General features: G+C 28.1%; 2 protein-coding genes across 2 annotated transcripts in view; one reads left to right on the forward strand and one right to left on the reverse strand.

Annotated features, from left to right (window-relative positions):
* Positions 1 to 1,195: 1,195 nt before the first annotated feature.
* Positions 1,196 to 12,002, reverse strand: LOC117172728 (DNA-directed RNA polymerase III subunit RPC6). The gene is made up of 4 exons (XM_033360890.1): positions 11,807 to 12,002; positions 6,772 to 7,390; positions 1,439 to 1,600; positions 1,196 to 1,358 (listed from the first exon to the last, which is right to left on the reverse strand). Exons 1-4 carry the CDS (start codon positions 11,857 to 11,859, stop codon positions 1,281 to 1,283), a joined length of 912 nt encoding a protein of 303 aa, XP_033216781.1. The 5' UTR covers positions 11,860 to 12,002; the 3' UTR covers positions 1,196 to 1,280.
* A 325-nt stretch (positions 12,003 to 12,327) lies between these two features.
* LOC117173064 overlaps positions 12,328 to 15,701 on the forward strand; it is a 33,409-nt gene continuing 30,035 nt past the window's right edge. Inside the window, exon 1 of the mRNA XM_033361443.1 lies at positions 12,328 to 12,514. Within this exon, the coding sequence (XP_033217334.1) occupies positions 12,437 to 12,514 (78 nt within the window). The 5' untranslated portion in view covers positions 12,328 to 12,436. The remainder of the gene's footprint in view (positions 12,515 to 15,701) is intronic.

Genomic DNA, 15,701 nt, shown 5'->3' on the forward strand with positions numbered 1-15,701 from the left:
ATTGGATCCATCAACAAAATTAAGAAAATCTAAACAACCAGCAACTGAGAAACACGAGGTCTATCCTTTTAGAGAACTCATAGGGAGTCTAATGTATTTGGCTGTTGGAACATAGACTGACCGGCTGACTGGCACATGGCTGACCGAACATAGCATATGCAGTGAATTATTTGAGCCAATTCAATAATTCGAATGGAAGAGAACACTGGATTGCAGCTAAAAGGATTCTCCGTTACCTTCGTGGAACTTCGAAACTGGGTTTAAAGTACGAGAAAGTTTCAAAAGAACTTGAAGGTTTTGTGGATTCCGATTGGTCAGGGTGCTTGGAAGACAGGAGATCCTATACTGGATTTGTTTTTGTACTGGCGAACGGTGCAGTCACCTGGGAAGCCAAGAAGCAACGTACGGTAGCGCTGTCAAGTACGGAAACAGAATATATAGGTTTGGCGGGCGCTGCGAAAGAAGCAACTTATCTGCTAAGATTTTTAAAAGAAGTTGAATTGGGGAATCAGACCGTCATCCCCATCTATAATGACAACCAAGGAGCACAGAAGCTTGCTAAAAATCCGGTGTTCCACTCAAGAAGCAAGCACATTGACATTCGTCATCACTTCGTAAGAGAGGCCTTAGAAGGAGGTTGGATCACTGTGGATTACATCTCATCAAGTGAGATGATGGCCGACGTCTTCCCCAAGGGTTTGGCAGGGCCAAAACATCAAAAGTGTCTGACTCAGTTTGGAATGAGTTATTTTACTAAAACGGAAAGTGCCAGTGTTAGTTCAGTTAAAGGTCACTTTTGCTAAAAGAAAGGTGTTAAATTCAGTTTCGTATGCAAAGATATGTTGTATGTTGTATAAATCATTTTGAGAATGAGAAAAATAGACATGCTTTGCTTAAGGGGAAGTGTTGAATATAGTGTAAGCTACGCCTCCCTCCATTTTGTGTCATGTATGCGCATGACGAGTAGCCACTGGCCGCGTTGGGGACTTTCGGTGTTCAGTCTCTCGAGAACCACCAAGCCGTGTACATATCTAAATAAAATAATAATAATAATATTAATTATGAAATATAAAAATATAAAAATTAAGACTCAATACCATTTTTTTCCTGTTCCACATTTTTTCTAACGATGTTCAATAAGTTTTGTAAAAGATTAAAATTTCAGATAAACTCAGAATCGAATTATACACCAAAACGCATTTATTAAAAAAATTCTCAATTACCATTTCAACTAACAATAATAATAGTAACAAACTTAATGGATGTAAAGAAAACTTCAGTTAACAGTCCATCCATTGGTTGAAATAAAAGCATTTTTGTGGCGTGATTTCCCCCTCGTCGCAGCAATTCTTCCTTACCTAAAAAAAAAGGAAATTTTAAACCAATTTTTAATTTTTTTTAACTGATATAATAATTAGTATTTAGTGTGTTTACTAACCGGACAAACGCCACAAGGACTTGATATCAATCCTGGGAAACTGAGCAAAGGTTCTATTGCTCGGTACATGTTGACTTTATCGTTAGTAAAAATTTTTTCTGCTTTTCCGTCGTAAACTAAAGTGTTTAGAATCATTTCAAGGTCTTCTACTGAGAGCGCAACCTGAAATCAAGAGCGATTCAATCAGGCCTGAGACTATAAAAAACTAGTTATCAGTCTTAAATATATTATCACAATAGCTTAATTAAATAATTAAAATTTACTAAAAATATAATCATTAATTTCTTGAACTTATCTCTAAAATTCATGAATTTTGATGATAATTCAAACATATTTTTATTTTATCTTTTTGCACTAAAAATTAAGTCCATACATATTGAGCTGAAATTAAAGTGGGTAGTATATTATGAAAATTTTATTGAATTGGTAGATTAAATTTAATTGATAGATTCGCTAACTCAATAAAGATTTAAATTCGGGATCACAATTTAAAAATTCTAAAACTTGACTCAAATTTTAAACATTTTATTGAATTGGTAGATTAAATTTAATTGGTAGATTCGCTAACTCAATAAAACTTTAAAACATCAAGTCCCTTCTTTGAATTTTTGGTTTTCGAACTAAAATTCGTATTCTTCAATTAAAAAGACGTTTTCATATTGATTTTCATGAAAATATAGCAGATTAATATAATTCTCAAAATTTACATTAACTTTTTGAATTTTTTTCCTCAAATTCGTATTATGTTACTCGAAGGCCGAATTTGGGTGAAATTTTGACCCGTAATTATATTCCAAAACAAAAAAGCACAAGACGGTTATTAATTTCATGGATGTCTACTGATTTAATAAAATTTTCCAAATTTGGGTAATAATTTTGAGTTTTTAAGTTTTGATACCAAATTGATAAAAAAATTAACTTGCTAGAAACATTTTGTGAATTAAAGTATAGGTCACCTTTTAAGGAGTATTCAAAGAATGATTTGCACGCTATAACCTTTAATTTGGACACCCCCAATCCCCTTTTATTGTGCCTGGAAAATGCCCCAAAAAATGCAAAATATCAGTTTTCTATCAAATTAATGCTAAAGACGGTATTTTTCAGAATTTATTCAACATCAATTATTTTTAATCAATAAGTGATGAATTTCGAAGTAGTTTTCGAATAATTTAAAATTTTTTAAACAATTATTATTTGTTGAAAGAATTGTTCTCCCCTTTAAATCGTCAAAAGTTATTACCTTTCGGGGTAAATTATACAAAGTTAATGAATTTAAAATGTAGCAGTTCTTGTTTAACATAGTTGGTAATTATTTAAACAATTTTTATTGTTTCAAATATAATTTTCTCCCGAAAATCGTGATAAATTATTATTTCTTTGAAATAATGACAAAATTGAAGAATGCTAAGAGCAATATACTTTTCGAGGATATTTTAATTTTTTAAACAGATTATTGTTTAAATGATATAGGGTATACGTTCTGAGATGAGGAAATACTTAATATTAAGCGACATAGTGAAAGAGATTTAAAAAATCTAGATTTTTCTCCGCCTTCCATATGGACAGGCGCAAGTGAATGATAATTTGTTGTTAAAGTAATTGCAAAATATCTTGAGAAAAAAAATATTACCCTTAAAATTTATACACTGTATCATTAATTGCACAGAAGAATAACTTCCCATGATTTAGAGAGAGAAAAATTATTTAAAAAATTGCTAAATGTCCTTTAGAAAAAAATATTGCTCTCAACATCTGTTAATAGTGTCATTAACTGCAGAAAATAATAACTTTTCTCGCTTTACAGGGGGAAAAAATTGCTTAAACAAATAAAACTTGTTTAAGTATTTACCAAATATCCTTTAAAAATATATTGCTTTCAACATTATTTAATTGTGTAAATATTTAAAGAAAATAATAACTTTTTACAATTTTAGGGAGGAAAAATTAAAAAAAATAAATAAACATTCATCATCTTTGTATAATTTATCCCGAATAATAATAACTTTTCACGTTTTATATAGGGAGAAAAATTGTTTAAAGAGTTTGAAATTTAAAAAAAAATCCTTGGAAATTCGTCACTTATCGATTAAAATTAATTCAGGTTGAAAATTTTCAGAAAATACCGCCTGTAGTATGAACTTGATAGAAAACTGCTATTTTGCAATTTTCGGGGCATTTTCTGGGCTGAAAAACCCGCTGGTTTTGAATTTCATGGAAATCTATCGATTTAATCACATTTTAACAATTTTAGACAAATTTTTTTTTAATTTCCCTAAATTTAAGGCAGGAAAAGCCGCAGGTTATGAATTTTGAAAGGAAATTTACCGAAATAGTAAAAAGTTTTTATTTGACTCATATTTTGGAATTGAATTTTTTATTTTAATACTTCAAAAACCCGCTGGTTATGAATTTCATGGAGTACCGCCGATTTAATAAAATGTTCAAAATTTGGGTTAAACTTTGGCCCTAAATTGTATTCTCACATTGAAAAAAGCCCCGCATTAATGAATTTCATGAAAATTTGCCGATTCAATAAAATGTTCAAAATTTTAGTCAAACTTTAGAATTTTTGACCTAAACATTTTATTCAGATACATACTTGAAAAACCCGCTAGTTACAAATTTCATAGAAATCTACCGATTTAATAAAATTTTCAAAATTTGTGTGGCGCTGAAGAATTTTGACCCTAAATTTTTACCATAAGAGTCGAAAAATCGCTGTTTATAAATTTCATGGAAATCTACCATTTTAATCAAATTTTCAAAATTGGAATCAAATTATAGTATTTTAATCCTAAATTTGTATTTTAAGACTGAACAAAATCCGCCGATTATGCATTTCATGGAAATCTACAATTTTAATCAAATGTTCAAAATTTGAGTCAAATCTTGGCATTTAAGTCCAAAATTTTTTTTCTAACACTGAAAAAAAGCCGCGGGTTATGAATTTCGTGGAAATTTACCGACTTAATAAAATTTTCAAAATTTGCGTCGAGCTTTTGAATTTTTAATTTTTGACCCAAAATTTACACTCTAAGAATCGAAAAATCGCTGTTTATAAATTTTGTGCAAATCCACATACCATTTTAATCAAATTTTAGTATTTTGGTCCTAAATTTGTATTCGAAGACAGAACAAATTCCGATGGTTATTAATTTCATTAAAATATACTGATTAAATATAATTTCCAAAATTTGAGTCAACTTTTTGAATGTTTAAATTTTGAGCCCATAATAATATTCTTTAATCAATCAATTATATAATTCATAAATAAATGCTAAATTAATCGACCCAATTGTCCAAAAATGGATTGGACATTTTTTTCGAACTCTTATACATATTGCCCGGAAATATGTTCGAATTCACACCAAATTTAATCCACTTTTTTTGTTTTAAACCAAACTTTTATTTCCAGATGGCGAAACCCTCATGAAATATAACACGTATTTCCTAGAAAAAAGGCGATTTTGTCAATTTTATTCAGAATCGTCAATATTTTGAAAATAAGTAGATGTTTATATGAATTGTTTAAACAATTGAATATTATTTTTTCTTATAATATAGGTAGAAAGTTGCGGGGTTTTTATAAATTTTCCACTTTTACCTAATTTTCAATTATTATGAGGTGAATAATTAATTAAAGCCAACAAAATTAATTTAAACATAATTGTTTTAACAATTTACTTTCTTTTAAATTAAATTTCAGTTGAAAATTAAATTATTTTGTTGATAAACAAATTTTTGTTATAAAATCACCCAAAAAGACAACTTTTCAAAAATTAGTTCATTTTTCAACCAAACTATTGCATTTTTATGCGAAAAAGATTAATTTTCTCAAAAAATATACGAATTTTAAGCAAATAAGTAAATTTTCAACTAAATAATTAGATATTTTTGTTGAAAATTGGTCTGTTTGTGTTAAAAATTCAACTATTTTGTTAAAATGTACTTTTTCGCTAAAAATTCAGATATGTTCTCTAGAATTTTTTTTCACTTATTAATTCAACATTTTGGTTAAAAAATAAACTATTTTTCGAAAAGTTGTCTTTTTCGATGCATTTTACTGTTTTTTTAGATTTGAAATTAAAATCTTCGATGGTTGAAATATCGACAATTACATTTTTTGTTGAAAATTCCTCCTTTTCGGTCAAAATTTTTCACTATTATGTTAGAAAATACAAAATTTTGGATTCAAGATTCAACTATTTTCTAGAAAATTCGTCTTTTAGCCTTAAAAATTAAAAAATTTGGTTACAATTTTGTCCTTTCTCGTTTAAAAAATCTTTCTTGATTCAAAATGTAACTCTATTGTTGAAACTAAGTCTTTCTGGTTTAAAAATTCATCTTTATTGGTGGAAATTTCATCTTTTTAGTTAAAGATGGATCTTTTTGGTTAATGATTCATATTTTTTTGTTCAAAATTTAATTATTTTGTTAAAAATTCATACGCTTTCTTATAAAGTCATCATTTTTTGTTGAAATTTGATCATTTTTTGTTAGAAGTTCATATTTTTTTCGGAAAATCAATCTATTTAGTTCAAAATTCAAACATTTTATAGAAAATTCGTCCTTTTCGCTGGAAAGTTCAACAGTTTAGTTAAAAAAAATTTATCGGGTGCATTAAACGGTTTTTGAATTAAAATTAAAATCTATTTTTTGTTTGAGCATAAACAGTTTCATTTTCCGATAAAAATTGATACTCTCCAGTTTAAAATTCAACTACTTTGCTCAAAATGAATTTTTTTTTGGGTAAAGAATTTTCATTTTAGTGAAAACGTTATATTTTTTTATTGAAAATTCGTACTTTTTGTAGAAAGGTATTCTTCTTTGTTGAAAAAACATATTTTTTTACCTACATTAAATTTATTGAAAAGAATTTATTCCACTATTTTCGTGAAAAATCTCCTTTCAAAGTGTCTTGTTCTCTAATATCTTAAACTGAAAATTTCAAAAATTGTTTACTGATTTCAAAGACTTAAAAAGGATTCAAAGATTTGAAAAAGGCGTGTGGACAATATTTCAAATATTTTAATTATTTTAAATAAACAAAAAAGCTTTCAGAAAGATTTCCCAAACATTTCAAAGAATTCAAATAGGATTTATTATACCAGATTTAAAAGATAATAAATAATTTCGAAGTGTTTCAATAAATTTAACATTTCATAAAGATTTTACAAGGATTTTAAACATTTTTCCAACATTTTTAAAGATTTCAAATGTTTGAATGATTTAAAATAAAAACAAAAGATTTCACAAAAATTTCAAAGGTTTCCAAACATTTTAAAGATTTTTATTGCAAAGAAAGAATAATTCTATTTTAATTAAAAAATTACCTTGCTGATTTTCAAATCGGTAATATGCTGCCAAACATCCCTGGAACTGACGTAAGAAATATTTCTGGCCGCGAGTGGTCCCGATTTGCAATCTGCCATCCTCGCCTTTTGCTTTTGCAAATATTTATAGCAACAGTCGTTCAAAACGTCGACGAATTCGGCCTCGTATTCCTGATCCTGGTACCAAGCTCCACCAGTTATGGATCTATCAGGCTGGAGCTCGTAGAGCATAAATACTTTTCTTTTCCCAGCAGCCACCGATTTCACCGACTTAATAATCTTCTTAGCCTCAAGATTTTTTAATATTTTAGTTAACGAAGTGTTATTCAGATTGGATTTGTATCTTATATCTCTGATCCATATTCCCTTGTTGCCGGCTTCTTCGATTATAGAATAGACTATCTTTTCCTCATTATCTGAACCCTTGGCAATTTTTACTTTTGAGGGATCTTTTATTTTGTAGAGAAGAGATGAACCGTGCGTGTAAAGTACGATATTTCCTCGTAAAAGAAGCTTGTTCACGACATCTGCTCTTTGCTCTCCATCAATATGTGCGAGTTTCGCGGCTATGTCCTTATGAGAGAACCCTTTTGGTTTTGATTGAGCCAGTTCCATCAATCTAAGTAAATTTGAATATGAAGACCTAACGCTTTTAATTTAAATAGGATTCTTAACAATAAATTTAATTATTTACGAGGCCGTCTATTATATTTGGTTACAAATTTTATTATTTTGCTGAAAATGCAACCAGTCTCTGATTCGACTATTTTGTTAACAAGTATTCTCCTTTGTTCAAAAACTCCGCTATTTGGTTAAAAGTGGAAATTTTTTTAAATTCATTTTTTTAGTTAAAGATTCATCTTTTCAGCCGAAAACGTAACGATTTAATTTTTATAAATGCAATCATCTTGGTTCAAAAATCATCTTTTGGGTTGAATGTTGAACTATTTTGTTGAAAATTCTTCTTTTCTAAGAATCATTTTTCAATGGAGAAACTATTCTTTTTTGTCAAAAAGTAATCATCTCTATTGAAAATAGTTCTACAGTTTCTGATCATTTTTAGAAACAGTTCCCCCGCAATTTTCGATAAATAAACTTTTTTTAGAGTTCTGGATAGATATAGCACAGTTCTAGAGTTCCTGATACTTCTTGAAAATAGTTCACAAAAAAAGGCCCAAAAAACAGTTAAAAAAATAGAACCAGCCCCCTTGTTTGACAAAAACAGAAATTTTTCGAAAAAGTTCCAGAAGTTTTGATCAAAGTTCCTGTAACCCCCTGAATAGTTTCACAACAACAAGAAAACTAAAAAAATGTTTCTATAAACTTAAAATCCAAAAACCTACATCACTTTACACATACCCAAAAATTTTGAAATTCAAAATTTTGAGAGTTCTGGTAAGCCCCGAAATAGTTCTACAAAAAGTCTAACAAAATTTTTCGATAAACACAAAATCCAAAAATTCCAGGAACTCTCAAAAATTGGAATTTCAAAGTTTTTGGGAAAGTATTAACCATACACAAAAACTTTGAAATTCAAAATTTTGAGAGTTCCCGGAATTTTTGGATTTTCTGTTTATCGAAAAATTTTATTAGACTTTTTATAGAACTATTTCGGGGCTTAACAGAACTCTCAAAATTTTGGATTTCAACATTTATTTATATGTGTAAAGTGTTGTAGGTTTTTGGATTTTAATTTTATCGAAAAATGTTGTTAGACTTTTTTGAAATTACTTTGTTTAGAACTCTAGAAATACGCTAAATCTACCCAGAACTCTAAAAAAAAGTTTATTTTCCGAAAAGTGCGAGGGAACGTGAAATTAGCTCCCAATGTTGAAAAATGTATTTTTAGTGTATTTATACGTCGAAACTATTTCTAAAAGTTATCAGGAACTGTAAAACTATTCAAAATATGTGAGAACTCTAAAAACAATTCGAAATTTTGAAAGTGGGGGCACAATTTCAAACGCATAAAATTCTCCAGTTTTGGTTTAAAATGCAACTGTTTGAAAAATTAAACTATTCAGCTGAAAATAAATTTTTTCTTGTAAATTCATATTTTCTGGTAAAAAAATGAACTATTCGGTTCAAAATTAAACTATTTTAAAAAAATTTAAATACATGACATAGAAATAATTTTTTGTTTAGAAATAAAATTTTTTAATTGAAAATTCAACTGTTCTGTAGATAGTTAGATCTTTTGACTTTAAAATTCAACAGTTTTGTTACAAATATATGCACTTTGTTAAAGTAGTTACTTTTTAGTAGAAAATTAATATTCTTCTTGGAAAAAAAATATCTTTAATTAAAAATTGAAATATTTGGTTAAAAAATCCTGTTTTTCGTTGAAAATTCAACTAATTGGTTGGAAGATGAGCTACTTTTTTAAAAATCAATTTATAAATGTTTATGACTAAAAATTAATACATACAATTGCTATGAATGAATATTTATATCCTTCTGTGAAAAAAACTCCTATTTTCGATTTAAAAAAATCAAATATTTGGTTCCAAATTAAACTATTTTTTGAAGATTTAACCATCTGACATAAAATTAATTTTTTTGTTAAGAAATAAATTGTTTTAGTTAAAAATTAAACTGTTTTATAGATAATTAGTCTTTTCGGCTTTAAAATTCAACAATTTTGTAAAGAATAGTTTCAATATGTTAAAATTTGTAATTTCTTGCAGAAAATTAATATTCTTGGCGGAAAAATCATCTGTTTAGTTAAAAATTGAACCATTTGGTTGAACGCTGAACTATTTTTTGGAGATTCATTTTTTAAGTCCCAACTCTCAAATCGTGTTTCTTGAATTTTTAATCTATAAAATGCATTTTCATCCAAATGGTCGAATTTCCAAACGAGAAAGATAAAAATTTAAACTGAAATTTCGAATTTTCAAGCAGAAAAATTAAATTAAAAAAAGGTAATTTTCGACCAAGGAAGATGACTTTCCTACCAAATTCGAATTTTCAAGCAGTCAAATTAAACGAAAAAGAAAATCATTTTTAATCAAATAGCTAAATCCAAAATCAAATAGTACAATTTTCAATCAAGAAAGATGAATTTTAAAGCAAAGAGTTGAATTTTCAACTACAACAGATTTTCCAACCGAAAAATGGAATTTAAAAACTTTTGCATTAAAAAATTAACTGTCAACAACAACGAAAATAATTTTCAGCCAATTAAATTTAACGAAACAAGACCAATTTTTTAAAACAAAAATGGAAACTTCAAATTTTAAGTTTAAAAATTACTTTTTAAGAAAAATGGCTGTTTTAACGAGTTGAATTCAACCAAAAGACAAATTTTCAACAAACAAGATTAATTTTCTAACAAAAAAGATGAATTTTCAATAAAATACATCAATTTTCAACAAAAATTGTTAGATTATAAAGACAAAATGATGAAGTATCTACAAAACAGTTAAATTTTCCACCTGAAAATATGATTTTTTAACAAAAATGGTAATTTTTTACCACATACTTTAAATTCCATAAAATAGCTTTTTTGAATTTCCAACTAAAATTATAAATCTTCAAAAAAAAATTCTTTTTTTAAAATAGTTTAACTTTAAACGCAGTAAATGATTTTCCAAACAAAAATAATGAATTTTCAACCAAGAAATCTAGTTTTCAATAACATGCATGCATTTTCGACTAGAGAAGATCTGTTTTCAATTATAAAAGTCAATTTTCAGCAAAAAATGGAAGTTTTAAATTTAATAATTTAGTTTCATTAGCTAAAAAATATAATTCACAACCAAAGAAACAAATTTTCTACAAAATAGTTGAATTTTTAATCACAGAAATTAATTTGAAACAACAATGATTAATAAAAAAAAAAAATTTTCCACAAGAGTTCAAAATTCGACATAAAACATGATTTTTTAACCAAGAAGATTAATTTTCACCAAGAATGTAGTTTTTAATCAAGAGAGATGCATTTTTAACAAAAAATATAAGTTTTTAACCAGAAATCGAATAGTCAGACTTTTAGATAAAAAATTAAGTTTCAACAAGAAAAACAACTAATTTTCAACTAGTCTGTTGAAAAATGATGAAAATTATTGTTAAAAATGGTTGTTTTCGGTTTGAAAAGTCATCTTTATTGGTAACAAAATTTCTGTAGGGTTCAACTATTTTGTTGAAAAATCGTCTTTTTTGGTAGAAAATTGAACTATTTGGTTGAAAGTTGAACTACTTTGTTAGAAATTCAGTTTTTTGGTTGATGATTCATCATTTTAAATGGAAAATCAACTTTTTTGTTGAAAATTAATATTTTTGGTACGAAAATACAACCATCTGGTTAAAAATTCATTTATTTTGATAAAAATTTAACTCCATATTTTGTTGGAAAGTCCAACTATTTATTTGGAAAGTATCTTTTTTGGCGGGAAATGAAACTCTTTTGTTGAAAATTCATCTTATGGTTAAAAAATTTAACTAGTTTGTTAAAGTCATCTGTATTTTCTTGAAATCAAATATTTTTATTTGAAATTTCTCTTTAATATCAGGATTTTGCGTCATTCAGATGGTGAAAATTTGATAGAAATGACTTTATATTTTAATGAATTCAACAGAAACTTCATTGTTAACTTTTGATTATTTTATTAAAACAAGCTTTTTATTGGAATTTTAAAAAGTGGGTATTTGTTGCAACATTTTTAAAACTCAATAAAGTTAAATTTTATATACTTCTTTAAAATGTTTAAATTACAGCATAATATCAAAGGTTTATGTCAAACACTGGTTGTGGTTGTTTACACATTTTATTTTCAATAACAATAGCAAAAAATTGACAGATTTATAAAAAGTCATAATTTGTAAATGGTTTAGAATACAGCCTCAAAGTTTTTAATTCACGTTTTTAAGAAATGTTTTAGATTACAATTAATAAACGATGTGTATTTAAAACTCGAAACATTTGCTGTAATATATTTTGGTACAAAATTAATAACAACATGAATCTTTAGAATGGCAAATTAACTTTTAAATGATAAAAGTTCCAAATTTAAAGCTAACTTTTTGTACTTACTTTTGTTCGTTGACATCAACAGTTTCAGTCGTATTTTGTTGAACTTCTTCCATTTTTTCTACTTTCTTAAAAATTATAATACTTTTATAATGATAAATATGGCACGGCTACCTTAATTATCTGAAAAAGTCTAAAGAAAACAAGTAAACAGACGAGCCACACGTGTAGGCGTGACGTTCGGTAAACATAACCTGACATAACCTTACTCTCTCTCTCGAAGAATTTTTTGATTTGCTTGAAGGGGGCGCTGCATCGGATTAAAAGCGCGCGAAAATTCGACTTATCTTAATTTATTTTTAATTCTCCTGTTTATTTTTCAGTTTTCCCATCACACACGTGCGAAACCAATTTTGGTAAAATTATATAATAAATTATTGTAAAAAAATCATAGCAAGCGTGCTGAATAACTATCGTAAAAACATTATCCAAATAAGTCTTGACATGCGCGGAAATCTTTAATTTGAGTCCGCGCATGGCCTCTAGCTGTCAGTTTCCTAACCTCAAAATTTTATTTTTTAAACCTTTCAAACTGAAAAACGTGTTCAACCGTGACAAGCGTTCTTTATATTTTCAGTCGTGAAAAGGAACAAATTTTGTTAAAAAAGAGTGTGTTGAAGTTAAACATTCACGATGGAAGAGGCAGAAGATGTTAATGAAATACAAATTGCTGAAAAAGCGTGGCAAAAATCTGTGGAGTCTGCTAAAAAGGTAAATAAATAACGATTCAAAATTAATTTTTTGTAGATAGTGGCTAAACAGGCGACGTAGGCCAACATCGCTAACATGAAGCGATTTCTTAAAATTATATCTACTTGCGAGAAGTGGGAAAATGTACGAACTGTAATGGTGGCAATGCTAGTGCTGTCAAAACTACATTTTGGTCTTGATTCATATTATTTTTATCAATTAATTATATTTTCCTTTTGAAAATTCAATGAAATTCTTGAATTTTTAAACCAAAAAGACGATTTCTTTAGAAACAGTTAAAATATTCAACAAAGAATTTAATTTTAAACCAAGAAAGATACATTTTTAAGAAAAAATAGTTCATTTTTCAATCACATAGTTGATTTCTTGATCAAATAGATGAATTTTCAACCTATAAAGATGAATTTTCAACTAAAACTAGAAGCTCTTACGCGCGCGACCCACTAATTTAATTGTAATTATTCTATTTGGAAATTAAGTTCAAGAAAATGCCAAGATAATCATTTTTACTTTAATAACTTCTATTTATACACAACTTCGCATGGGTACCATATACGACGGAAGACCGGGTTGTATACTCGAATTTTGAAAACCCGACTAAACTCGGGAGGTGGTTTTCTGCAGTTTTCCTCTCATCTGACCAAATGTTTAGACAAATGCTATTACTTCGAGCAAACTCGTATATAGCTGCATTGTACCTAAACCTTAGTAAAAAACTGACCCTATTCGTAAAAAAATAGCCAAATTCTAATTTTTTTATGAAACTTCTTTCAATAATTAATAATTCGGGTAAATTTAACAAATAACTTAGAAAAGATTCATCACAAAGATAATCTTAGTTAATTTCGTAAACAAATTTTAATAATACCCCAACTCTCAATATGTTTATGAAAATTGTTTGAATGATTAATAATGATTATAAATTTGCAAAGTAACGTGGAAAATGATAATCAAAGACATTCTTAGTTCATTCCGTAAACAAATTGTGCCTCTTCCTTGAAAAATAGCCAAGCTATAAATTCGTAGGATAAACGTCAAACTCTTAATTTCCTAATTAAAATTATTTAAATAACTAATGTATCTTGTAAATTTACAAAGCAATATAGAAAAGAGTTACCGAATAGACATTCTTAGTCGTCTCCGTAAACAAATTGGCTTGTAGAAAAAAGGACAAACTCTTCGTTTTTTAATTAAAATTGCTTAAATAATTAACAGTTCTTGTAAATTTGCAAAGCAATATAGAAAAAAGACATCGGATAGACATTCTTAGTTAACTTCGAAAATAAATTGATTCGTAGGATAAAAGCCAAACTTTTAATTTTGAAATTAAAATTGTTTAAATAATTAATAGTTTTTGTACATTTGCAAAGCAACCTAGAAAAGAATCATCGGATAGACTTTCTTAGCTGACTTCGTAAACAAATTGACTTGTAGAAAAAAGGGCAAACTCTTAATTTTTTAATTAAAATTGTTAAAATAATTAATAGTTCTTGTAAATTTACAACGCAACATAATAAATTAAACGTATTCTTTAAAGAAGAGCTATTTATGAAAATTGTTTAAATAATTACAATTTTTGAAGATTAAATAAATGCTAAAAGCCATAAATGAGCTCCACTCGAATTCGGCACGTTCGCTGTAACTTAATCGCTAGGAATGTTTACATCCAATAATGTAAACAGATCCCTCGGTCGTGCCTGTTTCACTTTTCTATTACTCTATAGGAAGCTGCAACCAACTTTCAAGTATAGAAGATTAGTTTTCAACAAAAAATGGGATAGTCAATTTTTCAGTTCCAAAAATTAATGAAAAAAAAAAACGATTTTTCAATAATATGTTTAAATTTCAAACAAAAGAGATGAATTTTGAACCAAAACGATGGACTTTCATCAACAAAAAAGCTATTTTTAACAAAGAAGTTCTACTTTCAACCGCAAGTAGATGAGTTTTCTAACAAAAGAAGAATATTAGAGAATTAAAAATATTAATTATTTATTAAAATTATACTATATTTATTATATTTATTATAATAATTATTATAATCCTATATACATTTAATTATTAAAAAATATTAGGGAATTTTTTAAAAAAATTAATGAAAACGAATTTTTAACAATGGAGTTCAACTTTGAACTATAAGCTGATGAATTTTCGACCGAACAAGATACATTTTCAAAAAAAAAAGTTTTTAAGAGAAATAGTTAAATTTTCAAATACAAAAAAATAGGTGAATTTCCAAACAGAGAGATACAATTTTAACTAAACTTCTACTAAAACACGAATTTTCAAAAAAGACATGAATTTTCGACAACAAAAAAACATAAAAAAAAGGAATTAAAAAAAAAAGAATTAAATCTGCCCGCGTCGCGGGCACATTCTCATAGCGTGCTAGGCGCGCGACTGTTGGTTCTCGCGCTAATCGCTCGATAATGTATTTAACTCGCGCTACGCGCTCGATCTTTGTGCATAGACTTTTTGAAACTAAAGGTGAAAGCATCGACAACAGTCATTTGGCAATTGTAAATTCTCTTTTGTTAAAGCTCCTTTGGCCCTAACGAACACATCTTCATCACGTATCTCGTGCTTCGCACTCGAGTTTATCCCTGAAACTTTTCATCATTCCCATAAATGTATATTATTATAACTCATAACTGACATTTGTATTAAAACAGACGTACTTTCATTGTCCCGTTTAAAAAATGCGAATTCTTTGAAAAACAATTTCTTTATTGCAAATTTAATCGTTTTTCTATAAGCTGAATTTGTTCCTTTCTAATATTTTTTATGATTTAAACTTTACACATACGGTCTAATAACCCATTTCGGTTCGGTTTTGATTCCTCTAGAATCAAACCGAATTGCCTATGACAAAGCCACCGAACGCGTCCTCGGGTTGCGGATAGAGGGTCCCTCCTGTACCAAGGGTTTCTGCTGAATATGGTTACAAAAATAAATAGGCAGTCGCGGACAATTGTCCAGGGGTGGTCCCGAAGGAATTAACCCCCAAGCGGAGATGTGAAAACCGTGCCGAAAGCTGAATGGCACCTGGGTGAGGTGTCTAGAACGGTGACTCGGTGATACCGGTCGACCTCTCAGAGTACGCAGCCTTATCCTTGCATGCGGGGCTCTACAAGGATGGACGAACTCCTTTCCCTAGCTTCTCGTGGGAACAACAATGACAACACCA

Source organism: Belonocnema kinseyi, chromosome 5 (assembly GCF_010883055.1).
Source record: "Belonocnema kinseyi isolate 2016_QV_RU_SX_M_011 chromosome 5, B_treatae_v1, whole genome shotgun sequence".
In the NCBI taxonomy this organism is placed as follows: Eukaryota; Metazoa; Arthropoda; class Insecta; order Hymenoptera; family Cynipidae; genus Belonocnema; species Belonocnema kinseyi.

Coding starts and splice junctions, on each gene's coding strand:
- LOC117172728 (XM_033360890.1), bottom strand. CDS start 11,859: ATGGAAGAAGTTCAACAAAATACGACTGAAACTGTTGATGTCAACGAA. Junction 7,391..11,806: donor GTTGATGTCAACGAACAAAA/GTAAGTACAAAA, acceptor AAATTTACTTAG/ATTGATGGAACTGGCTCAAT. Junction 1,601..6,771: donor CCGATTTGAAAATCAGCAAG/GTAATTTTTTAA, acceptor TCTTGATTTCAG/GTTGCGCTCTCAGTAGAAGA.